Below are 26,020 nucleotides of genomic sequence, written 5' to 3'. Positions count from 1 at the left end.
AGCTGAGTTCAGGGTTAGCATATACAACACCCAACATATTTAAGAGGTTAAAGGAAATGCATAAAGGATATAAACCTTCAAAATCTAAAGCTCCAGTGTTACAAAGAAACTTCTCTGACAGATTACAGGTGTCTGATATTCCTCCTGGACACAAGAGTGGTTAAAATACTGCTCTCTCTAAACAGGTGATCTGATGCACATGGCAACTGCTGTAATCTTCCACAAGGTTACGGGATCCTTTTTTTTAATCAGATCTTACATTCACCTGATAAATATCACTCACCAAGCATGAACTGGAGGCACCTCCAGAACCATCTGCTCCTGGTAAAAGTAGAGTTTTAATCCTACCTTTCAATTTCTATTTTTTAAGCTAAATCTGTAGGAAAGGGTTAATGTTGATCAACCAAAGACTTGTAAGACTATTCAGGGGCTTTCTCTGTTGCAACAAGGATGGAGCTAGGCTGGTATTTTAAGAACATTTTAAGATGGGAGAGATACAATGGTCTGGTGAAGTCATATAGAAGTACACAGAGATGTAGAAGATGATCCTCATCCATATGGACCAGAATCCTTAAAAACAGACTTGATTTGATTTATATAAGGAGAATTGGACTTCAAAATGGTGATTCTGCTGCTGTGCTGACTACTACTTTACTCCAAGTCACAGCATCATACTTGTTACTATATACTTCTGCTCCTGGGGGTGTTCATTTAGGAATGTGTTTCCATCAGCAAATGATGCTTCCAGTCAAACAACGCTGAACAGAACTGCGGCACTGTCACTACTCACATACAGTACAGAAGAAGAGTGGGAACATTGCTTATCAAATTTGGGCTGCATGTACAAAACACTGCAATGTTGTTCAATGCCTTCGTCCCAAAATAGCAGAAGCATCCACACTTCTAAAGTTGAACATTGAGATTTCTGCTTAGGTACCTGGGAGTCCACAGGCACTTTGGTTTTTAAATGTCAACTCCCACTAAAGCCTGTTTGCAATGACAGAATCAGTCATCTTGCACCTAAACTACGAGAAATTAGTCCAGCAGGAATGCTCAAGGCACAAAATAACACACAGAACACAGAAACCCCAAGAAAGCACAGGATCCTGAACATTCATTCAAAAACACATACAATCACCCACCCCTTTTTTATCATATTTCTTAACCATAGCACAGCAGGGCTGGGCTCAAGGCCCTCTTTAAACCCTGAGTGGGCATTTAAGTTCTCATCATTCTCCCTGTAGATGGTCTCAATCACTAGGTGACAGAAAACAACAATCATGCTGAAACTGTATTAGTGCATGGTCAAGAATTGAAGAACTATGGCTTAATTAATCTTTCTTCTAAGTCAAAACAATTCCAATTATATTGCACATACCATGGACAACAACTAGGGATTAGATGATTTATCTTGCATTTCATTGTTCATGTACTTTATCTCACAGGCTTTACATATTTGCTTTAACATTTTTATTTCTCACCCTTGTCCTAATTTTTGCTAAGGATGTGCTTTTTAAACAGACTTTCAAAAAACCCAGCATGACTTGCTGAATATCATGAGTTTCTTTCAGCCTATATATTTCACCTAGGTATATACTGGTGTGACAGAAGCACAGATCAACTATGGATTTAAGATGATGCTGAACAGCATGCTGAACTGATACTAATGATGCCCTAGAGTAGTTTCAAACTATATCAGACAGTGTTTAAACTTGCAGAGTGGATCATAAGAGAAAAAAGGTAAAGGACATAATTGGTTTCCTGAAGTGAGAAAGGAGGGGTTATGTCCCTATATATGTTTCTTTATGCCCGTAGTGGCACATCTTACTGTAGTGCACCTGGACAAAGGCACCAAGAACTGCTGTGAGCAACAAGGTAGGCAATGATCAACACATTTTGGTCTGCATCACCCCAGAGGGACTTGGACCTAGGTTTCCATGACACAAAGAAGATGAGTTGATAGCCTACCAACAAATTATCTGCCACTTCTCTGTTGTACACTTTTGCCACTGTTCACCAGCTAAAATGAGCTGTAAGCACAAGCAAATCTATATGTTTTTAATGCTGATGTGGGCCCTAAATGGAAGGCAGGCAGGCTCTGTCTCACGGCTGCTAACAAGGCCCTGGTGCAGTGTTTGGGGCAGGTGGGATTGGCAACAGTTCTGCCACTGGCATTTGGTGACACTTTGTCTCACCCTGAAGATATCTGCTTTTTTCTGTGCTGTCACCAAGGTTACAACTACTCCAAAGTTGTGTATTGCTCCAAAGCAGTTTGCACTAATGCACTTAATCCTGCCTTCTCAAGAAACCATGCAGTGAAACTTACCCAAAGAGAGACAGAAAAACAAGTCATTGGGACTTCAAAATAAAAGCAGATTTTGGCATCATCTCATCAGGCCCCTGTCTGCATCACCATCCCTTCAGCCTCCCTATATGCAAAGAGTGGCTGAATTCACTATGGAAGAACACAAATTCCTCCATATTCATTTGAACAGCAGAATCTTAGAATCCTAGGATGGATTTGCTTGGAAGGGACCTTAAAGATCATCTAGTTCCAAACCCTCTGCCATGGGGAGGGACAACTTCACTATACCAGAAGGTTTTAGCTGAAGCAACCTTATGTGTGCCATATTAAAGAAAAATAATATTCTTTTTAAATGAAAACAGGCTTTTCATGCAAAAACATAAGGTACATTGTAAAATATTTCTTCAAGGAAAAAAAGTGGGGATGCAAAGACATGAAACAGGCATAGCCATCACACAAGTTTTTATTTGCACCAGTGATACCAATTTTGATACAAGTTTTCAGTGTTTTAGCATTCCAAAAGGTTTCAAAAATAACTGGTATCTAACCTTGATGCCACCTTTGACCCTCCTAATCTAAGTTCTTGTAAGTGGACTTTCCTCCAAACTGATTAACCATAAGCAAAACTTCTAAAAAAGAGAGTCCATTAATGCAGTTTTTGGCTCAGAAAACTGAGCATGGTGGGCTTTGGCCATTTCTTTCCATCTTGTTTTGGCACATAAAGACCAAGTATGTGACAGTTTGCGAGATGTAACCCTCTGCAAAGTCTTCATATTTATTCATGAGTGAAGGAAAATCTAGCTCCTAAGTGAAACTGGAACACAGGAGGGAGCCTTCATGGTTATACTTTCCCTCTTACTCACAGACTCTTCAGGATGGGGGGAAGTCACAGCTCTTTCACAAGCCAAACACTCCTCCCCTCCTCTTCACACATTATTCCACCACCAGCCATAGCTCTAGTCACAAACCCTGGTGTGCTTCTGCACTTTTTGAACCATCTGATACAATTTACCTTGACACCCAGCTCACCAGAGAAGAACACAGGGCTTCCAGCTAAATACTGGCTTCAATATTAAAAAAGTCATGGTTCAAGGCTGAGAAGAGTAGTTCTGAAAAGAGACCCACTAGCCATCCCTCAGGTGAGATGCTGTGCCCTTCACCTACTACTTAAAGTGGACAGAGATGCTGCCCATCTGAGACAATCCTGCACACCTGCAGAGACAAGGAACCAGGGAAAGGAAAGCTGGAGGAAGTCTAGGGAGAATGTTTAAAGGCACCTACCAGATCTTACTCTCCTAGGATAGGAAATCAGTGTTATGTCACAGATCCACTCCTACCCAGCACTTGTCATCCAAAATGAGTATCTGGGGGTAGGGTTATTTATAACCTGGAAACAGTTTTCAACAATTTCTGGTGTTCATCTTGGTGAAACAAGAAAAGCACTTCAAACATAGCACTTATGTTAATGAAGAGACTAACAGAGTAACTCAGCTGCTTGTCTTGGTATTGCCCTGCTTTAGCATTCCAAAATGTTTCAATGCCTTATCTGGAACAGTTACAAGCTTTAGGAGTAGTTTTTAAGTAGTGAATAAATAAGTGTTTGTCTCTTCCTATGGTATTCAGCATCAAGACAACACTTGGATGTACTATGGGACTTGAGGTGGACAGCATCCACAGCATTTTTGAGGAGGGAATCTGAGCATGACTTCCCTGACGACTAGATAATTCCACTCTTCGAGATGGCTTGCAGTTACCTGATACCAAAATACTTCATATATAGATCTGAGGTGTTCCACTACTGGTTTAGAAACAGACTGCTTTTATCCCCAGCAGAGGGATAGACATGTTACAGACACGTTACTGTCTGTAATAGCACCTGAAGCATCGTCATTTACACAGTGTGATTTCACAGTCAATCTAACTCCATAAGTCTAAGTCCATTACTGGTGGATGAAAAGTTGGACATGAGACAGCAATGTGCATTTGCAGCCTGGAAAGCCAATTGTATCATGGGTTATGTCAAAAGCAGTGTGGCCAGCAGGTCAAGGGAGATGATTCTGCCCCTCTACTGCACTCTTGTGAGCCCCCACCTGGAGGGCTGTGTCCAGCTCTGGGGCCCCCAAATACAAAGGACACAGACCTGTTGGAGCAGGTCTAGAGGAGGATCACAAAGATGCTCAGAGGGCTGGAGCACCTCTCCTATTAAAACAGGCTGAGTTGGGGTTATTTAGCCTGGAGAAGGGGGGGCTCTGGGGAGACCTTGCAGCAGTCTTCCAGTGCACAAAAGGGGGCCTACAGGAAAGACAGGGACAAACTATTTTTAGAAGGGCCTGTTAAAATAGGACAAGGGGTAATGGTTTTAAACTAAAAGAGGTGCAATTTAGACAGGATATATGGAATAAAATTTTTACAATGAGGGTGGTGAAACACTGAAACAGGCTGTCCAGAGAGGAGGTAGCTGCCCCATCTCTGGAAACATTTAAGGTTGAGTTTAACAGATCTCCAAGCAACTTCATCTAGTTGAAGATGTTTCTGCTTATTGCAGGGGGGTTGGACTAGATGACCTTTAAATGTTTCTTCAAACCCAAACTATTCTATGATTCTGTGAAAATAAATAGCAGCAAATCAATTAATCAATGCATTTTAGACATGCTGCTATTCCACTACTGTCTGCCATCAGTAGCAGTATGTACTGTACAAACTGCACTGTACAAATATAAAATGCATCTCTGTGCTAGCAAATGAGCCTGCTGAAAGCACATTAATCTTTTGGCTGCGTGCAGGGCCTAAAAATCAGCTGTGTCCTGAGATGCTCAGAGGATGCAACACTCACTGTGCTGCTGAACACTGCAACAGGCTGTAGCAGCAGTGTGCACTGGTGGTCTTGTCATCCAAACAGTGCTGTTCCCTCTTCAGCCTGCCAGACAATCAAGCAAGTTGCTTATTTGTATCTGCATGTATGGAGCCTATACTTTTCCCTCCCATTTGCTGCCTAATGTAAGCAACCAGGTGTGAATCTAACCAACAGAGGAAAGAGAGGCAAAGACCCTAAAAATAAAAAAAAAAAGGGAACAAAGACCCATTCATAAAATTGTTAAAAAGAAAACAAGAAAATGACCTCTAGTTGCTCAGAGCTAAATAAAAGTTTTCTTCGTCAGCACTGTGGCTTTATCTTCATTTCTGTTATTTTCCTCCTTCCATGAGATGGGTGCCAGTGGCTGACTAAGATCCCAAGAATGACATGTAGTACACTGCCGATATTATTATCTTTTGGCAGTTAAATTTTATATCTTCATACACCGTAGATGAAGTTTGGGAGCCCATTCTCCAAAAGCCCATAATTATATGTGGTACATTCCTCCTGGCCACTATGCCTGTCAGAAGAAATAGCAACCACCTGGCAAACTTCCACTGCTACAGCTTTGACTTAAGTTTAAACTGACCTGCAATTAACCTGAAGCAGTCTAAGCTTGTTTCTAGAAGATGACTGGGACTATGATACTCCTGTTGCATGGTCTGGTGTGGTAAGTCCAGATAAGCTTTTCACAAAGCTTTTGGGGAAGTCTTTCCCAGCTCGAGTTTGCTGGCCATGCAAAATCTGCATGGGAATATCATCCCAATCACCCTCTTAGTCAATTCACACCTTCTGTCTATAGGTGAGACAGAAATAAGATGGAAGGAAATTTGCAATGGTATATAAACCATATAATCCAATCACTTTTCCTACGCAGGAGTGACCATATCTAAAGTCTTTCCAAACAGATGTCTGTGAAGTCAAGAATACTCAAGCCTGTCAGTCACTGGCAGTGTATTAGCAATAATATCTGAAATACCAGCTATAATCTCAAGGACTTGAATGCCACCTCATTTTGTTACTATCCAGGGCAAACAAAAGCATCAAGCAGCCCCACAAAAGTCTTGGACAGACCTGCTGGCCCCTTTCCCAGCTCCCAACTAGGAAATGCAGGAAGGCAGACAGTTCTGACTGAGGAGTATGATCAACTTTCTGGAGCAGAAAAGATACAGAGAATTGTGAGGATACAGTATATCCACCCTGCAACACTTCACCACAAATATGTAGCACTGATAAAGCTACGAAGGATACAGTGCACAGTGCATCTACACAAGCTCCCAGGCTACAATGGCCATGATGCCCATAAATTAATTTTTAGAGTACACACTTCTGTGCAGGAAAACCCTTAGAGATTCAGAATGCTCTTATGAGATTGACAGAACATTAGAGACTCAGGTGTCCTAATTAAAATGAAGGAGAGTTTGGGGAGTTTCCTGTGCACTTTGTAACTTTACTCCCGTCATAAGTGGGAAACACACACTGAGAATTTTTTGCATTAGAAAGTGTATTTCCATTTTCCATTTTCCTTTTGGAAAGCAGAGTTTCCCAATAGCTTAAAGAGAGTGGGCAAGATCTTCACAGCATTATGTATGTGGTTGTTTAAAGCCATGAAAATAATCCTCAGGAAAACTGGAAAAATTGTCTCTTTTATACTGATTTCTTGTTTTAAGGACTCAATCTGGTTATTTAAAATTTATAAGCATGTTAAATAGATTTAAGAAACAGAGTAATGTGCTTTTATACATTTTCAACTTAATAGTGCCTCAAGTGTTTATGATAAAATACTGCTGTCACTTGCCAGACTAATTAAAACAGGGGTTTTTTAAAACAAAAAAAACCCTAACAACAACAAAAAAAAACCCACAAAAAACCCCCAAACAAAAACAAAACAAAACAAAAAACCACAGCAAAAAAAAAAAATCACAACCAAAAAGCCTCAACATGTAAAGCAACAACACCAAATATTTTCTGATTTTTTTTAACAGTTCTTTGGGCGCCAGTTACAGGTTTGCAAATTAAGTACCTGCTCTGACTATGCACAGATATGGCAGATGGTCTTGTGTTAATGAGTTGCAGAAAGTAGGAGGTGGAATAACACCATTGTGGCAGTGATGAATTTTATCCAATAACTCTCTCTGGGTCTCCACACAGGCACCGCATCGCCTTAGTGCACTGAAATTCCCAGTAGCTGCTCCAGTGGGGTGGCTGTATCTCTGCTGTGTCCTCATGTGAAAAAGCATGACCTAGACAGGGAGTCCCCCTGCATGTCATCCTTGCACTGACATTTTTTTGTGGGGGAGAAAAGTCTTACTCCAAGAAGAGACCTTGAGTAATTAAAAAAAAAATTACAGGTTTTTCTAATAATAATAATAATTCTGTGACATTATCTAATGTGGGCTGAAATCACATATGTTCAAAACTTCTTTATATGAATAGTGTCTTTACTGCCTGCAAAGCTTATGCTGCCATCCAAAACTCTATGTCAGGTCTAATTTTTAAATGTATTCAGTTTTGTGCTGGTTCTACTTTGATTTCAATCAGGATGAGTTTTATTACTCTCCATTTATTTGGTGCTTTCGTTTAAATCTACCTCAGCATTCCCAGCACAGTTAAAGCACCTCTCCCAGGTACCTCTCTCTTCCTAATAAGGAACCAGCCCCCTGCAATGCAAACACCTTCTGCACAGGGCTGTTTGTGCAGTTTGAATTGTCCCTCAGAAATTTCAGCAATTCCTGCTTTGAAAATCCTCCTCATGTTTTTAATGAGCACTTAGATTTCTAGTATAACTTCTCAATCTATGGACTAGAAGGATGCAAATAAAGAGAAAGTCAAGTCAATGAAGAGACTAATGAAGAATACAAATAGTAAGAAAATAAAGCAGGGGTATTATGTAACATCCCAAGTATAAAGACAAGAGTAAACACATATAGGTTACATCGAAACCCCAAAAACTTGGTGTATTTAAATGAAATAAATCAAGTTGGAAAACAAAAATAACAGAAGTTTGGCTTCCTGGGATGGTTAGTTAGATACCCTTTACTGAAATTTTATTAAGATATTCCTTTACCAATAATCATAACTGTGATTCCTCCTCTGTCCTTTTCACCATGCTTTACTAATATAATATATTCCTTAAATTCATGAAAGATACTCTTAAAAAAAGATTCATCAGAATCTGGATGAAATATATGCCATGAAATAAAGCTTTTAGTAAAGTGCTGATGTGATTAGTATATGATCAGGACATGAAGGGCTGCAGAATATTCTTAAAGAATGCAAAGAAAGGTTGCAATAAGAACATGATTACAACAAAAGAAAAATTAACCATTACTTTGTTATTGTGGGAGTTTACTAACTGACCAAAAATTTTTCATGCTTTCATACTGAGTTGCTTTTAGACAGTTAGCAATTAATTATTTTTAAAGTTCAGGTTTTAAAATCTCAAAACTACAACACTGAACCATTTGTTGCCACAATGAATTACTTTTTCACCGGCAAAAGTGACCATTATTGTCATCATCAACATCATCATAATTGCAGTGAAATAAAAATAATAAGCTAATGTGACTGGTAAAACCTACCACACTCTCCAACCTTGACTTGGGGAACATTGCATCAGGAGCACTGATTTTCCCATTATACTGAGTTAATGTGATCTGGGATTGCAAACTCCTGAATGACTCGGGAATCACTGGAAACGTTGCTGAGAGTGCCTGATGAATAAGAGCCATTGCACTAATCCCCAGTGCCCAAGATACCAGAAATGCCATTAACTGCTACCTCCCGGACAAAATCTGGGACTCGGAAATCTTACTAGTGAGCTTCCCGCAAATGACTCCGTTCCGAAATGTGAAACCCCGTAGCTATGTTCAAATGTGAGCCCCATAGATTACTTAGTGTAGCTTTGAACATATTTATATCCTAGCAGATGCATCTGATCTAACAAGTAAAACACTCCTATTACCAAGTTACTTGATGTTCTTAATATTTTCACCAAATATTCTGTCTTAGCCCTTCCCTTTAACATGGTTGCCTATGTGAAATGCATTCCTGACCTGACAGACACCCTCAGAATGAAACAGACAACACAATTTTTTAATTTGATAGTATGAGTCATCAATATTTTATCACCTTTAGTAATTTTCCTTGATGCCTTCATTACAGTGCTAACAAATAACAAAAGAATTAACAAACAAGGGAACAAAAGCCCTTGAAGTCTAATTAATCTTTGTCTTATTATATCAAAGGCATCTGCTTCTATTACAACAGCCCTTTTATAAAACCTGATTAAAATGGGAGGTATTTTAAAGTAAAGACTAAGTAAAAATTTTAAGTGAGGCTAGATGGCACATTCCCAACAGCCTTTTATTAGCAGATTAGATGTGCACCTAAACAAGAAATAATATATACAAATAGATATCGGTATAAACCATACTTATAATGCCTATTTACCTCCCTAAGCCCTCTTAAACTTTGATACTGAGCAAAACTAGCATATCTTCCCAGTATTGCTATTCAATTTTTTAATCTGGATGTGTCTCTTAATATTGAATGATAAGAAAAAAGAGTTCTTCACCTCTTTTAGGTGAAAAGTTTTTAAAACTTTTCTTAGAACTTTTTAGAATCATCATCATCTGGGGAATGTAAGAAGAACTGGATGGGAATGAAAGAAGAATCAAATGGGAATTAGTGACTTTATACTAACCTCCCTTGGTTATACAATTAAATTTCAAAACAATTTCAATCTGCGTACTTGCTGTTAGCATTCTGAAATTCACAGTCCCCCTAAGAAAGGTTGCCCAGAGAAGCTGTGGATGCCTCATCCCTGTCAGTGTTCAAGACCAGGCTGGATGGGGCTTTGAGCAACCTGGTCTAGTGGAAAGTGTCCCAGCCCATGGCAGGGGGACTGGAACTAGGTAACCTTTAAGGTCCTTTCCAACCAAAATCATTCTATGACTCTATGAATAATCAGACAGCAGAATGGCAATATTCAAAACTATCTTTCTACTCCCCCAAAAAGGAAACAATTAAATGTATATGACCCCCTGAAATCTAATAAGTTATTCAACACTGTCACAGAAACAGTTTCACATTTCACACATATTTAAAAAGGTGTGACTTCTTCCAGTGTAGTATCATCTGTACTGATGAGGTCATTCAAACAAACCTTACCTACCTCTAGACACCTCTCAAGACATGGTCATTTGTCATTTTTATTCATGGGCTCTTTGTCAGTTTGTATTCTCCATCATTGTACAACTGTAAATTCTGTGACAGGGAACATAATTTTCTGCAGTTTTACAAATATCTAATGTTTTCTGATGCAGGCTATGAGATGATTTAATACAGAGGCAGTCAACCAAGCAGGCAGGCAGCTTAGCAGGGCAATGCAGCAGGCCACACATGGGATTATCTGTCCTGGGGCTGTCCTGCAGCTGCACTGGATGCTGGGCACGCAGCCTCTTTCCAGATGCTATCTTTGGTGGACAAGGTGAGACAAGGCAAGTTGCATTGCTGAGGAGCATCAGAATAAAGGCAATGCAGGGAGGAATCAATTGTAAGATAAATATATTCCCAGAATCATCACCCTGCCCATGCACAGCAGGGATCATGGCACAAACCTCTCCTCCAAGGCGAAAAGCATATAAGTGGTTAACTTATCAGAACTGAATACCATTTTGTTGTTAAATCCTAACACATGAACTATAGTTTTTCATCATGAAAAACCCAAATCACATTTGCCTAACCTGATTTTTTTTCTTTTTATGTTAGCTAGTGAAATGTATGTCCAGTGCTCCGTTCTATTCCTAAGATCTTCTCATGCAACAACATGGTAAACCCGCACTAGAAAGTAACCCATGCTTTTTAAGTAGCAAAAAAACCCCAGAAACAAAACAAAAACTGATACCAGAAGAATGCTAGAAAATTGATGGAAACCCTTGAAAAGTGATAAAAGATGGTATTTAAATAATGAGGGAAAAACCCAAAACAAACGCTGTGTGGAAACTTAACACTTAGCAAAATGATTAGTAAGGAGGAGTCTAAGTACTCCAAGAGTCCTGACACCCAGAAGCAGTTTAACCACACATCTCTGACACTATCTCCTGTGCCAGCTGAGAGACTGATGGGTGGTTGACAGATGCTACCCTGCTTCTTCCTTGTTAACATAGTGATTTTTTTCTCATTTTATCCAAGATCTGCCCGAAGCAAACAAACTCCTCCTTATCTCTTACTGACAGGTAGGGCAATGCAGCTTCTATAGTGCATTCATCATCTTCTTCTGCCTAGGGGTGGGGAAAAAAACTTTTGCACCGCCTAAATTTGGGATCAGTGAATAGTTTCAGAATTTGCATGCTGCATTTGCTGGTGACCTGGCATCATCTAAATGGAGACGGCCTATGAAATGAAAAATTGGATATATAATTCTGTCTTGTTCCTTCTGTGGGACTCATTTTTGCTCATAGCAGATTTGTATAAAAAGGGAGGCTTGCATTTCATCAAGATAACAACACTGAGCACATGCCAGTATGTTACTGAGCCTTCATGCAGGAGACAAGACTTCTGAATAACAAATTAGCTGCTCTTTTCCTGAGTTAGGTCTGAAAAACTAATTTGATAATAAAATTTGCCATAAGAACAAGTGGCTTTAAAACAGCTTAAAAGATGTAGTACAGGCTGTGTTCTGGTTCAAATACCAATCTGGTTCTGAATAGGTGACCGAAATATTTTTGCTGTTTAGGACAGTACCCTATGCTTATTTTCCTTGCTGTGCAATTTTGCAAAGAACACAATTATTGAGCTGTCTATCTAACTCATTAAAGATTGACTCAGGTATTGAACACAATATACTTAATCCCATAGGATTTTTAACAATATCAGTGTAGCTGACAGTTAAAGACAGTTTTCTTTCTGATAGTTTCCTCTAAATAGGAATGGAAATAGTCACAGTGACACAGCTGAAACCAGAGCCACGCTCATGTTTCTAGGCTGAGCTACAAGGATTAGTAACTGTCATTTGAAGTAGTGCTTAATAATGGAGTAAGCAGGTTGTTCAGTAAACATCAGTCAGCATTTAGTGATTTGTACATTCAAACCAAATTAGATCTTTGCAGCTTCCAGATAATCTTTCAAACAATCAAGTATCTACAGAAGGGCTGTTGTATCAGTTAATTCCCTTTTCCCATGACCATCCTTCTCCCATTCACAGTGTGACAATATTAGATCACCAGGCACCAACCATGTAGTTCCCCCACATAAATGGGGAAAGCACAGAGGGTCACACTGGGAATCAACCATCACAGTCAAACACAAGAGAGTCTGAACAGACATGGCCATGGCCCACTCCAAGACATGCATTAGAGAGCTGGGAAAGGGATGACCTCAGAGTTTCTTTGTAAATGTTCTTTCCTAACCCTGCACCATTTTTCACTACCAGTTCTCCCAAACTTTTCTTCTTCTTCAGGTGCAAGTCCACAGTAAACTCTATGGATTTACATCCATTTAAAACATACTCCCATTTTAGGATTTAGGATGTTTATAATCTTACAGTAAGCAGAGAGTTCACAGTAAATCCTTTCAGACATGGACTGGGTTGTAAAATATGTTTGTGAAGTTTCCAGGACCATTAAGTCACTCACCACTGCTAATGTCCTACTTACAGACGCAGCAGTCACAAACACTTACCTTTGCAAACAAAGCACTTAATATGGAAATATTTGTTCTGAACTCTCAAAACTTCTCCTTTGCATGGGTTTCCACAGGTATTGCAGAGAATTGCGGTACTTGATGGCTTCTCCAGTTGGCTATGCACAGCCTGTGGTTGTGAGACTGCAAGAGAAAACAAAAGATAGAGCATTGTAAGGGCTATTAGGTGCATCTTCTGTAAGATCTACAAATAATGACAATTAACACCTGGGACAAAACAGATCAAGGAAATAAAACAATTTCAACTTCTGGGGTTGGCCAGCACAAGATTAAAGATCTGCTAAAGGGGCTAAGCCAAGCCTCGCATTACATAACTTTCAAAGGTTCTCCTTGCAAACATTTAAATAATAAATCAGAATTGCTGACAGAGGAAAGAATTCACCTGATCAAGTCTTGGGAGCCTCCACCTGAATTTCAGAAAAAACTGCTTTGTCATATTTTCTCTTCATGAAGTCAAAGACTATAGATAAAAGCTATTGCTTTTATCCAAAATATCCTTAATGAGGTTTAGGAACTCTTACACTGTGAGCTACTGATCTTTAAAGTTCAAGGTAATTGCCTTCTTAACTGACTTATGGACAGAAATATACTTCTGTTGATATTTTGAGTTCCTACTTCTGAAACACTGACATCTCTGCAAATATCACATATCAATAAAGAAAGGTTGCTCTCATTTTGTAAGAAATCCATGATTTCAAGAGATTAGGTTTATCTAGGTTAGCAAAATATTAAGTGAATTAAAAATTTGCTGCCATCTTGTGATGCATATTAGATATTGCATTTATTTGGTTGTTGATAACACAATATAAGTTGGCATCGCAACATATTATGTGGAAAAGGTGAGATACGACCTTATTCTTGCAATTCTGCTGCAGTGCTTGCATTAATTTTTTATCACAGTGTACTTAGGAGTTAAGATGGAAAACATCAAGGCAGTTAATTATAGAGGGGCTGTAACTCAACAGACTTGGCTTTTTTCCTGTGTGAAGAACTAATAGCAGGAAAATAGATAAAGCAAATGACATCTTACAAAGCAAATTACATATTTAATGATGCTTTTTTTTTCTGTAATGTGGCATGCTTATTCCAAGGTTAGATTGCTTATTTCAAAGTGATGGAATTTGTTTAAATTTTAGCTTCAAAATAAACTTATCAACCAATCAGTCAAGGTGGAGCAACCAGTCATAGGCCAATACACTAAGTATGACTGGGAATCAGAGAAGTTTCCCTTCAGGGTTTAGTCAAGGGATAATGTCATTGCTGTGCTACTCTTTTACCAACATCCAAAAAAAAAATAAACATTGGGAAGTAACTTTTTTGTATGAGACTGCTGCAAAACAACTAATAAATTTATAAGAGGATGGATTAAACGCCAACTGGCCAAGATCTTTAGTTTCTATTCTTATTGTAATATCAGAATTGCTATTTCAGAAAAAAAAGAGGGGGGGAAAATTTATTTTAATTAAAAATCTACTAGCAACAAAGCATAATGTCTGTAACATCAGCATAGACAAGGGTGATATAGAGAAGCAGTGATGGTACTGTCACTTAGAACACATACAATAACAGACAATACTAAAATGAGTGAGCTCTTGCTCTTTAATATCTGACCTTGTTGATCTTCCTTCTCTACTCTCCCCTCATCTCCACTGCCAGTATGTTCTGCAATTCCTAAAAGGCCTTTCCACACCCACTGAGTTCAAGGAGTCAGTATTTCAGTGAGATGCTGAGTCCCCCCTTCCACCCAGTCTTCCAGGGCAGTTGCTGCAAGTTTTGCCCAAACTGGCACTTTCTACTCTTGTATGTAAAGTGTTTTTTCTCAAGAAGATATATGGGCTGAGCTGCTTATAGCATTATTCACCACGCATTAAGATGCTGCCTTGTTTGCTGAAATTACATGTTCTGGGATTGTCAAAAAAAGTCCTGCTCAAGGCAGTGTGAACTTTGGAGCAGTTACTGAAGTCCTGGTTATAATTAAGGACATGTCCAATAATAACAACACAGCATGACAGGCAACTGGAAGTTTATAGAAAGGCACATGCCCAAATTTGCACAGAACAAACAGTGCACACGGTTTGAGCTACTATGAGGGTATGACTTATTCCTCAAAAGAAAACAGAGGAAACTGCAAACTTTGTAATACTTAACTTTTGACATGAGAATTTCTCTTTACTGTAATCTGCCCAAAACAAACTACCCACCCTGAAAAAGAATCAATCCTGTAAGAAATGAAAATAAGGTATTTTCCCAAGTTAGTTAACAGAGTTAAAAGTTTGCAACTATAAATAAAGAAGGTTTACTCCCTCCAGAATTACTAACAAGCATCAAATTTGTAGCATATAATTCATGAAAGACTTAAGAAGAGCTGACCATACCCAGACCATTTTGGCCTATACAGTTGCATAGGCAAATATAAAATTCTGATTGGAACAATTAAATATTGACTTTTCTTCACAACCAACTCTTCCTATGTCTCAGCCTTTCAGAACAGCATCTCTCCAGAGGCATCCACGCCTGGCCCGTTTAGACAGCCACCAGTTCCTGCTGTGGTGTTTCCCACAGGCTGGAGTAACCTGGCCCAGGAAACCCAGCACTGCACACAGCATGTGCTGAGAAACCCAGGGCTGGAGAGCCCCGAGGGCAGCCCAGCACAGCAAACATACCCCCCTTCCCCAAAGTGACAACAGTATCACATTCCAGAGAAAATGTCACTATTGCACCCGGGAGTTCAATGCTGCACTTCCTGCAAAACAGCAGAAAACTAAAAATTGTTGCAAAGTTGTTTGGTTTTTTTGGTCTGTTTTGTTTTCTGAAAATTGTTGCAAACTGAAAATGTAGCAGAAAACAGAAAGTTTTGCTTTGCATGATGTGTTTGGTGCTCAGTGTCCAGAGCCTGTAGGGCAGGACAACTTCACACATTTCCTTCTTTTTGAGTCTCTGAATTGAGGTTTAGAATTCAAAAAACCCCAACAACTCAGCTATAAAATAAATTAAAAAGGAAAATATGTAATATTGGTTTTGGTATTCTTCCATTAATCTTGAAGTAACACAAAGTATATTTAAAATATGCATGGGAGAAAAAGGAAAATTATTTTGCTTTTCTCTCTGTTCAGAACTAAGCTACTTGATATTTCACACAAAAACCCAGGGGGAATACAGTGTCTTTGAGATCATTACAAAGTGGTCCTTCTGAAGACAGTTTAAAATACTTATTCTTTCATCTAGCACAACAAAATCATATAATTAATGAAATGTTAGTTTATATTTTAAAATACTGAAACTTAATATGCTTCATGTTTAAATTGCAGCTGCTGACAACTTTGAGAAACTAACTCTACTAGTGAACTTCACATTTTAACTTATGTTTCAAATCATTTTTAAGGAAACGTTTACATGGCAATTTTCAGCATTCTACTTTTATGCCTTTATGTATCAAAATCAGTCTTTGAAGCAGCAGAACACACAATCAACATATTTAATGAGTGAAATAATGAATTTCTGGCAGAATGTAATGATTTGAGCCTGGTCAACAGATCCTAACTAAAGAGTTCATTAAAAATTAAATGCTTACGTTATATCCTAATTTGTAGAATTTAATGAAAGTAGAAATTTCCTTCTCAACTTTAAATTACTTTTTCTAAACTGAAATACAACTGAATGCCTGATTCTCTAAATTTCCCTTTCGCCCATACTACATATGACATTCTGCTCTAGCAGGTGTATCCTCACCGATTCACCAATCCTTAAAACCCTAAAAAGATCTGACTGCACTCATTTTTTGACAAGGACAAACACTGGCAAGAAATGAAGGAGCAAACAGTTTCCACAGCACTTTTTTGTGCAAGACTTGTCTGTTGGGAACATCATTACCAATAATCTTGCCAACTGTCCAGCGCTCACACATCTCTGATGTCAAGACTCAGCCTCTCTTCAATAGGCTACACAGTACATCATTCTGCAGTTCTGGACCAAGTAGGGCTCATTAACTAGCAATGGTTTGTTACAAATTTGTCAAACAAGGTACATTCCTTAGACTTACTTCTATACTGCATACTCAAGATGTGCACTTGCTGCAAGTATCATGGGGAAGGGAGGACAGTGGTATCACTTGTTATTAAAGCTGCATTACACACCTTATGGTCACTGTCAAGTGAAGTTTTCAGTCTGATTATAACTTTCACAGATTCACAGAATTTTCTGAGTTGGAAGGGACCTGCAAGGATCATTGAGTCCAATTCCTGGCCCTTCACAGGACATCCTCATGAATCACACCACGTGCCTGAGAGCTTTGCCAAACTTTAACCATTTACTTAGATATTACTCACATTTTGTGTTTTCGAACTCATTTCTTCAGGGAAAATTTCAGACAAGCTGTTTCAGCTTTTTGTAAGGATGAAAAAAGATAGTATACAGTATATTGGTTTTCAAGGTTAAAAAGAAAGCATACCACAATGTTTTTGAAAGAACTTGGAGTAAAGGTTGTAGTCTGACATCAGTGAACATTGTGACAGGCACACCGGATCCATGAAAAAACACAGTATGTGGTAAAAAACCCAACTCTTTGAATAAGCCCCTCTGGCATTGCTAGACTAAGCAGGATTTAAAAGCAGGGGGGGCCAGGATAAGGTGCCAGGGACGAGGACAAGATTTGGCTGAGACAGGAATGTTTTGGAAGCAGTACAAGACAAGCTGACGGCAGTGACAGAAGGGAGATGATTCGGGAGTCCCTGGTCATGCTCTGTTTGGGAGCCTGGGATAAAAAAATGTCATCTCTCTGCTGTGAGCAAAGTGCTGAGGGAAATTAAACCCTTGGAAAAAGATCCAATCTAGGATCGGTCTATGCAGAGGATGACATACCCCTCTGCTATCAGGCTCTCCAGCAGCCAAATGAAAAAAATCTTCATGGGAGATTACAGTATGGATGAAGAAACATGGTCAGAAACTGCAGAATTCAACATAGCTTTTTCCAGTTTGGTGCTTTTTGTTTTTTAACTCTGCATAAGAAACTATAGAAGCCATTACTGAGCTTGGAAATCAAGTACTGAAAATTAAGAAGTATCGTGCTTAAGAATACACATTTAACCTGAGATCAAATCTCAAATATGAAGTTTAACAATAAAGACTTTCAACTTCTTTGTTCACTATATGGACACTATTACGGCCACATATCCCATTTACTCCACATTATTTAACCCTGTTTTGAAAACCCAGTTTATTAGATTTATGGCTCTGAGGGACTACAGAAGCCTGAAATGACAGAGGGCCAAATGACACAATTTAATATTAGAATCTCAGAATCCTCAAATGGGCTGGGTTCAAAGAGACTTTAAAGATCATCTAGTTTCAACCCTCCTGCCATTGGCAGGGACACGTTCCACTAGGCTATGTTACTCAAACCCCCATCCAACCTGTCCTTCTGTGATATGCTCATTTTAGAGTACTTTGATATAAACTAAGGAGTAATTTGAATGGAGAGACAACATTCATGTGAATAAATATTTTCTTCCTAATATTTACAATCCCAAAAATTACCAGTCAATTCAGGGAAAGGCATAATTCCTCACCACAGTTCCTGGAAGGATAGAGCAGAACCAGAGCCTAAAGGCAACAATATAAGGAAAATCAAAGGGCTTGGCAGGGGTTACCTCCTCTGTTCTTTTTGTGGGTTGTTCTGGGGGTTTTTTATTGTGTTCTGGAGGTCAGGTTAAAAGAGTGCAAGCCTTTCATTTCAGGTTCATACAAATACAGTATCATTTGCCTTTAACAGCAACTCTCCATTAGCAAAAAAGCTACATTGATTTTCTTTAGCAACTATCAGAACTACAGGCTCCTCTATAAATTCACAACCTATTACATTTGCTTCATGTGATGAAAACATTTTTTTGAGGGGAAAAATACTAGAAAGACATTAATATTTAAAATTGTCATTATCAGCTGTTTAGTTCATAATAATGTTCAGCTTTTTCAACAAAGTCAAAGGCCACATTCCAACTCTGAACCAAAGATGCACCGCACTGACAAGGGATATTATTCTGCACAAAAGAATTATCAGCAAATTACCTCTGTGCTGACACTGAAACCTTTCATCTCTATAGCTAGAGGTGGTTACTAAAAATGAAAACAAACAAATATGAGACCCAAATGCCATTTACTCATTAAGTATTTGAGAAAGGACAAAAGTATTGATTGGGGACATACTGTATCAAGTGATTTGGGGAGGGTGGGGTTCACAGCAGCCTGAAGGGGAATTAATTTTGCAATCTTCCCAGAGAAGGATTAAAGTAGAAGCAGACAAGTGGGGCAGCACCCATCTGGAATTAGAGATTGGAGTTTAAATTGTTGTTTTACCAAAACCTTTTTGTGTCAACTGAGTCAAAACACTCAGGGTTGAATTTAAAAACACACAGATGAAAGCAAAGGAAACAAGCATTTAAGTGCCTCTGAATATCCAAGTGAAGCATTACTCCTGCTAGCCCTGCTCTCTCTGCCCTGTCTTTTGCCTGTGTGTAAAATTCAGTGAGGAGGAGTTGTGATGGTGTGAGGCTAAGGATAACACAGAAATACATAATACATGCAGTGTTCAGAAAATGACATGGGTGTAAGGGGATTGGTTTTTTTTCCCTAAGAACTGGTGATTGATTATGGAGCCTTGGGGGGGGGGGGGGGCTGAGAGCTCACTCATTCTTTCCACAGAAAGGATAAAAAAAAAAGTAATTGTGTAATGGGAACTCCATAAACTTCCCCCATCCATCCTTCCAACTGCACTTGGCAGTGGGGTAGAGTGATTCCCTGGCCCCAGCCCTTCCTGGCCATGCACCTGGGTAGTGAGGGCACTGCGGGAGGAGGGAGCACAGTGTGCCCAAATGGATGAGCACTGGCCTAAGGAGCAGACGTGTTAGATGTTCTACAACAGCACATTTAATAACTAGTGGTAACCTGGTTTACCCTATTTCTCAATTAGCACCTTGTCTTAAATGCCTTTTAAAATGTGTTTCCCCACTTTAACGTGCCTTTCCACTGTAACATAATGCTCTGTTTTTCCAAATGTCTCACAACAAAGCAGCAGAACACAAGGAAAGAGGAAAAGTTGAAGAAGTTTTGCCCTGAATTGTCCATATTATGCAGTCCCTCAAGCCCTCCAGCTGGACACACAGAGGGCTGAACTGTCCCCACACCAGCAAGTTCACTCCCCTTGTCCAAAATCACAGAATAGCATGGTTCAAAAATCATGTTCTTTTTTGAAACGTATACCTGCTTCTACTACCCATAAAAAGGCATGCCTTTTCCAGCACTTCTTATGCATCATCATCAGAACAGAAACCCTTGGCTGACATAGGACAGCAGGCAGACAGCACAGCTGAGGCCACCTCTGCTTTTATTGCCAATTACAGTTTACGGGACCAGAGGCAAAGGAGAGGTATTATCCAGCAGAATGTGAATACAACCACGCACAAAAGACGCAACACAGCTGAAGTATTCAGCACACAGGAGCTTCAAATCTCACCATATGCTCAGTGCAAAACTCACATCACATAAACAAATCTAACACAAGCTAACCTCCTGCCCTCATTATTATAATAAAACACTTACTGAATCCAAACACGGTTAGTAAAAATCCAAACACGGTCTGCTGAATCTTAGTAGCTGCTACTGCAGCATTGTAAAGACTATTCTTGTATGGGTTTAGCTAGATTACAATGAGAAAGGGTATAGAAAAAGCACTCAAATATATCTGCATAAAGCAATAGGTAGGGTTTTTTTCCCCATTATAATCTAATATAAACTCTAAAGTCAAATTAAATAAAATGAGGAAAGTTTTCAAATTGAGCTGTCTGTTGAGTGCCAGAATCATTATAATTTCCAAATCATCATTCATATAATTAAAAGAATACAAAGCATAATTTAAAACAAATGTTTAACCATCTTTCTCCATTCTGCTGTGTTTCCACATAAACACAGAATAATTATTCTCGTGACAGTATCAGTGATTTAGTTACCGCAGCTCCAGATAAAAAACCAAGTCATTTCAGGTCTAGGCTCTCCAAAATGTGGAGTCATCACACTCTACCTGTATCTTCTGGCATTCCCACATTAATTCCCTTCCAGAGGGGAAACGCCACCAGGAGCACCGCTGCTGTGTGGCTGGTGGCAGGAGCTCAGCCGGTCGGTGGGGAGCAGGATCCGAAGTTGTGTGCCGTCACCGCTCCAACACCAACACACCCGGGGTCAGATGACTCCTGCAACACCCTCGCACTGCCAGGAGTCGAGCCAACACCTCACTGTCACCACCATGTAAAAATAGCATCCTACAGAAGCCTAAATATTGTCACGTCCATGGGGTATGCCACCACTGGCAGGGGCCCCGAGGGACCGGATGAGGGATGTGCCAGCAAGGGGTGTGTTTGCACGAGGTGATGCCACCCCTTCCATAGCTGCTGCAGCATGGTACTGGGCACCTGGGGAAAAAGGCTAAAAGATGGAAAATTTGCAAACTCCTTGCCATAAATTGAAAATATGGGCTGAGTTAGCGGGGAAACCCCTCTAACGTCCCCCAGGCACAGAGGCCCCTTCCCCCTGGTGCAGGAGGCATGGTCCTGATGTAAGAAGGAGATGATGTAATTAGTGAGATGCTCTCGCTGTGAAATACCTGGCAGGCAAAAATCTCTCCCGATTGTTCATGTGGAGTTGGAATGTGTATCACTGGAATAACAATGATGTGCTGAGTTATTTAAAGCACTACATGGGAACAGAATGATCATTTCTATAAGGACTTTGACTTCAGAAATATATATGATGAGTACACTACTGCCCTGGGCCATGCCAGACTTTAAATAGCCCCCAGCTGACATGGTCTGAGACCCAGGGCACAGATCTGAAGATCCCAGGTTCTGCACAATGAATCAGAACTATGAATTACTCCATTTAAAAAAAGTCTTTTATATGTTATCTTGCAGCAACTGACTTTTGGCAATATTTGATTTCGTTCAATACTGTTGTGCTGCCTGTGTGAAGCCAAATCCATCTCCACACTCTTTTGGATCACCATCAGCCACCCTGGCTGAGCTCTCCAGATACTGGCAGGATTTGGCCTACTTAGTTTTTCCCAGCGGCTACTTCAGCTTGGCAGAAACACAGGAGGCACTTTGCTAAGCAGCAATGCTCTGAAGGCATGTAAATTAATAGGCAGGAAAAGTGAAAGGGTTTTCACTCTTACACAGCCCTTCCCTCTGCTTGCCAGGCTTCCAAGGCTAAATGCTATGTAACTTGCATTTTGAGGCTGTACCATCGTAATGCACTAATTTGTATTTACAGTTCTAGGTGTGATCCATGAGCCTCCCCCGCGGTCTCACTGCTCAGTTACAGCAAAGCAGAAATCACACTTGAGGAGCTCCGAGGGTTTTGATGGTGCTTCTGTGAAACTCCAGCACAACTCATGAGCTTCACAGGCACAAAGCACGAGGCCATTGCACTTCATTAGTGTGATGGGCTGACCTGAGGGAGCGTGACAAGAGACAGCAGTGACAGCAGCACATGTGAGAGCTCAGAGACCTCCTGCTGCAAATGATCCAGAAAGCAGTATAGCTTTAACCTGATTTCTCAAATCAGTATAAGCCAAAACCCCGTTTTAACAATAATAACAGCACATTGCCCTTGCTACGGAAAAGGTCAAGACACTTGGTTCCTCTTACAACCTCAAGTCCTGATAGCCACAGCACTGCTCTCACCCATCCTGTGTTTTCGGTTTCCTTTCACCAGGTTGACCCAGGTCAACTCCTTCACCAATGTCTTTACAAACAGCAATCAGACAGCTTAGTGGTGAATTTAGGCCACTCTGAAATGGATTAGTTGGCTGCAACATCTTTATAGTCTATGGTACCATGGCTATAAATAGCATTTTAAAAAAGATTTCAGATCCTTTCCTAATTAACTCGTGCTTTTTTCCCTGTATTCACTGCCCTCTTCCCAGTGAAAGCTAAAGTGAATGTCAATAGCAACTGGACTGGTCACATAGTTTAGTTTTAGGTAGTTCCTATGAGGAGCAGAGAGTTGGACTTGATGATTCTTGCAGGTCCCTTCCAACTTGAGACATTCTAGGATTCTATGATTCTTTGAAGGGGACAGTATATAGTCTAACTATGTTCCTGTTCCTCCATGCTCACACCACTTCGCTAGACCTATTTTAAGCTTTTTCCATAGTCTATCTCTGAAAATACGTTTTGGAATGGAAAAAAAGTTTTGGAACTGAAAAAAATGCTTTGGAACAATGTTAGAGTTTTATCTTCACTATAAAACATGAAGTGTTTTCTAACTAAGAACTTTTTAAAAAAATCAATGATATAACACCACCCGAGATTCAGGGACTTTGCAATACACTACAGGTATGTACCGGCCTCCTAACAGCAAACAAACTTCTCCCTGGACTTTAAGTCACTCACCAAGTTTCTACCCAATCACATATATGACTCTTTAACTGCAAATGGAGACTACAGAGTCCAGTCTCAATACAGATTAAGAAATTTACTTTTCATAAATGATCTATAATTAATGAATTTTACTTTGAAAATGCTGGAAAATACAAGAAATCATATTTCACAGATTTTCTCAGTACACTTTAAGATGTCTTTCCTTCTAAGTTGCAAAAACTGGTTATCGTGCTGGTTATCATTCTTTTCGCCTTTGGTAGTTTTGATCCACCTTAGTGTTCACTTAAGAGTTTCTATTGAGGATAATATGATCACAAACAGAGGTACTGAACTCTTCTCTCTGGTAACCAGTGACAGGACCTAAGGGAATGGCCTGAAGTTGTGTCAGGGGAGATTTAGGTTGGGTATTAGGAAAAGGTTGTTCACCCAGAGGGTAGTTGGGCACTGGACCAGGCTCCCCAGGGAAGTGGTCACAGCACCAAACCTGACAGAGTTTAAGAAGTGTTTGGACAACACTCTCAGGCACACGGTGTGATTCTTGGGCTGTCCTGTGCAGGGCCAGCATCTGGACCTTGATGATCATTGTGGGTCCCTTCCTACTCAGGTTATTCTATGATATGAAAAATGCAACAAAATTAAGCATATCTCTGCATATAGTGATACAGATTTTGGTAATACTTCATCACTAGGACAAAAATAAAATTAGGAAATAGATGTTTCCTTTTCACTATCAAAACTTATTAATTGAACGGATGTATTCCTAGCTCCTGTGTTCAAATTTGGAACTACTGCTGAATGGTCCTTGCCCTTAAGTACTTACAACACAAATAAGAGGACAAACCCATGACAGAAGTGAAAATCAGCAGTAAAAGGGTAAAGATTTACTATGAATGAGTTGGGTAAATGGTCTTTCTACAACTAAATTCATGTCTTCCAACTTTCTGCACAGACTCCCCTGCATCAATCCCATCCCTGCTGGGAATGGACTTGCAAATTCACCCAACTCTGCCCTTGGTGACCTGTTGCATGTTACCAAACCCTGTCCTGCTCAAAAACTGCCTGAGTTTAAACATCTGGCTCTCAAACACCTCCATCCTCAAGTCCATACATGAGAAAATATTTCTCATCAACTGCACAGCAATGAGCCTGTACATGGTCATCTCCAACAGAAACACACGCACAGGCAAGTCAGAGAAAGTGGGTTCTTTGAGTACAAGGCACTGAAGTATAAGAACCTGCTTTAGCAGGGAGGTTGGACTAGATGAACTCCAGATGTCCCTTCCAACCTCAACCACCCTGTGATTCTGCGGCAATCCTGCATATTTATGAAGCAGGAAAAAACAGGCGGAGAATCCACTTTGAGCTCTGCATGACAGAGCAGGCAGTTGTGCTTGCTCCAGAGGTAACTGGGTCATAAATCCCTTTCTGCTCCCTTCCTATCTCTTGGGAATAAAGAGCTTCCTTCATCCTCGAAATTCACGATGACAGCCCTTGTCTGCTGGTCAGCAAGTTGGATGACTGAAACCAGAACTTCTTCCACTCCCAACTCCTTTCTCCCAGCGGGGGCATCTCTACAGCAGACCTAGATGCAGACCAAAGGGTGCACTAACTCCCGTTGCTCCCCCAACTGGAATGACAGCACCACCTAGTATTCTTCAGAAAATTGTACACGCAAAGTAGTGAGCAGAAATCAAACATAAAGCCTACAGAGCCTTTAGCAGAGATTTTATAACAGGAAAAAGTGGTACATCAAACCTATAAATGGCGTGGAAGAAAACAGAGAACTAAAAAAACCAAATCTTGTCTCATAACGAGGTGACAGAGTACAAGCATGCCCAGAATGTGGTCTGCAAAGTGACACAGGTCAAAGGATAAAGGGATACGGTCTGGTTAGCAGTGAAGAGACAATGAGAGCCACAGCAATGGTCCTGCAGGTCACACACCTTCAGAAATGGACCTGCCACACAGGGAAACCGCTGACCCTATGAAACCGATAGGGATGGCCAGCAAATGGAGTACACATCAGATAAGAAAAGATCTGCTTAAGCAGAGGTCACAGGCTACAATTTAGCTCAGAAAAAACTGCCATGTAATAAGGACAAGGCAAGCAATTAACAAAAGGTATTAGTTTCTAAAAGGTCAGGCACTACAAGGGACTAACCAGAGAAAGGACTGCAGAGTACATGAGGGAAACGGTACACCTAGAGGTAAGCTGGGAAAGGCAACAGGATAATGGGATGTATTGTATTAAGGGAAGGCATCTTGGCAGCAACAGAAACGGGACTGTAACAAGAACCACCAAGACAAAAACTAGAATGTGAGTCCAGCATTTTATGGGAGGAAAATCAAAGAAGCAGAACGAGGCAATAAATGACAGTTAGTGAGGCCAAAAATTGCACTTGGTAGGCATGAGAGTTAGAAAAACTAATTTATAATGTCTTTTAATACAGGAAGAATTAAACTAGAATTCAAATTTGACATTTAGGGGATCATGAATGGTGCAAGAAAGATGACAAGCACTGCAAAGATGCCAAGATAATTTTTGGGTATTTATTCTCAGAGTAAATGAATGCATGGTGAAGTTTTTTAAGGGAGGATTTTTCCATGTGGGCTGATGCTACATGCACACAAAGAGAGAAAGAGATCACTAACTGTTAATTTATCATTGTTTTACATATAAAATTACCATTTAAATTGTCTGGATTTTTAATCAGTGGAAATTTCAAGTGCTTA

The 26,020-nt window shown here is 39.9% G+C and overlaps 1 protein-coding gene across 9 annotated transcripts in view; it reads right to left on the bottom strand.

The window, feature by feature from the left end:
• Nucleotides 1–26,020, bottom strand: part of ABLIM2 (actin binding LIM protein family member 2) — a 140,855-nt gene that overhangs the window by 89,446 nt on the left and 25,389 nt on the right. For all 9 annotated transcript variants that reach the window (XM_029960349.1, XM_029960332.1, XM_029960338.1 and 6 more), the window contains exon 2: nt 12,843–12,986. In XM_029960349.1, the coding sequence (XP_029816209.1) occupies nt 12,843–12,986 (144 nt within the window). The remainder of the gene's footprint in view (nt 1–12,842; nt 12,987–26,020) is intronic.

Source organism: Manacus vitellinus, unplaced genomic scaffold, assembly GCF_001715985.3.
Source record: "Manacus vitellinus isolate BGI_N305 unplaced genomic scaffold, ASM171598v3 scaffold_0_pilon, whole genome shotgun sequence".
NCBI lineage: Eukaryota > Metazoa > Chordata > Aves > Passeriformes > Pipridae > Manacus > Manacus vitellinus.
This window is presented reverse-complemented; position numbering and strand designations above follow the sequence as displayed.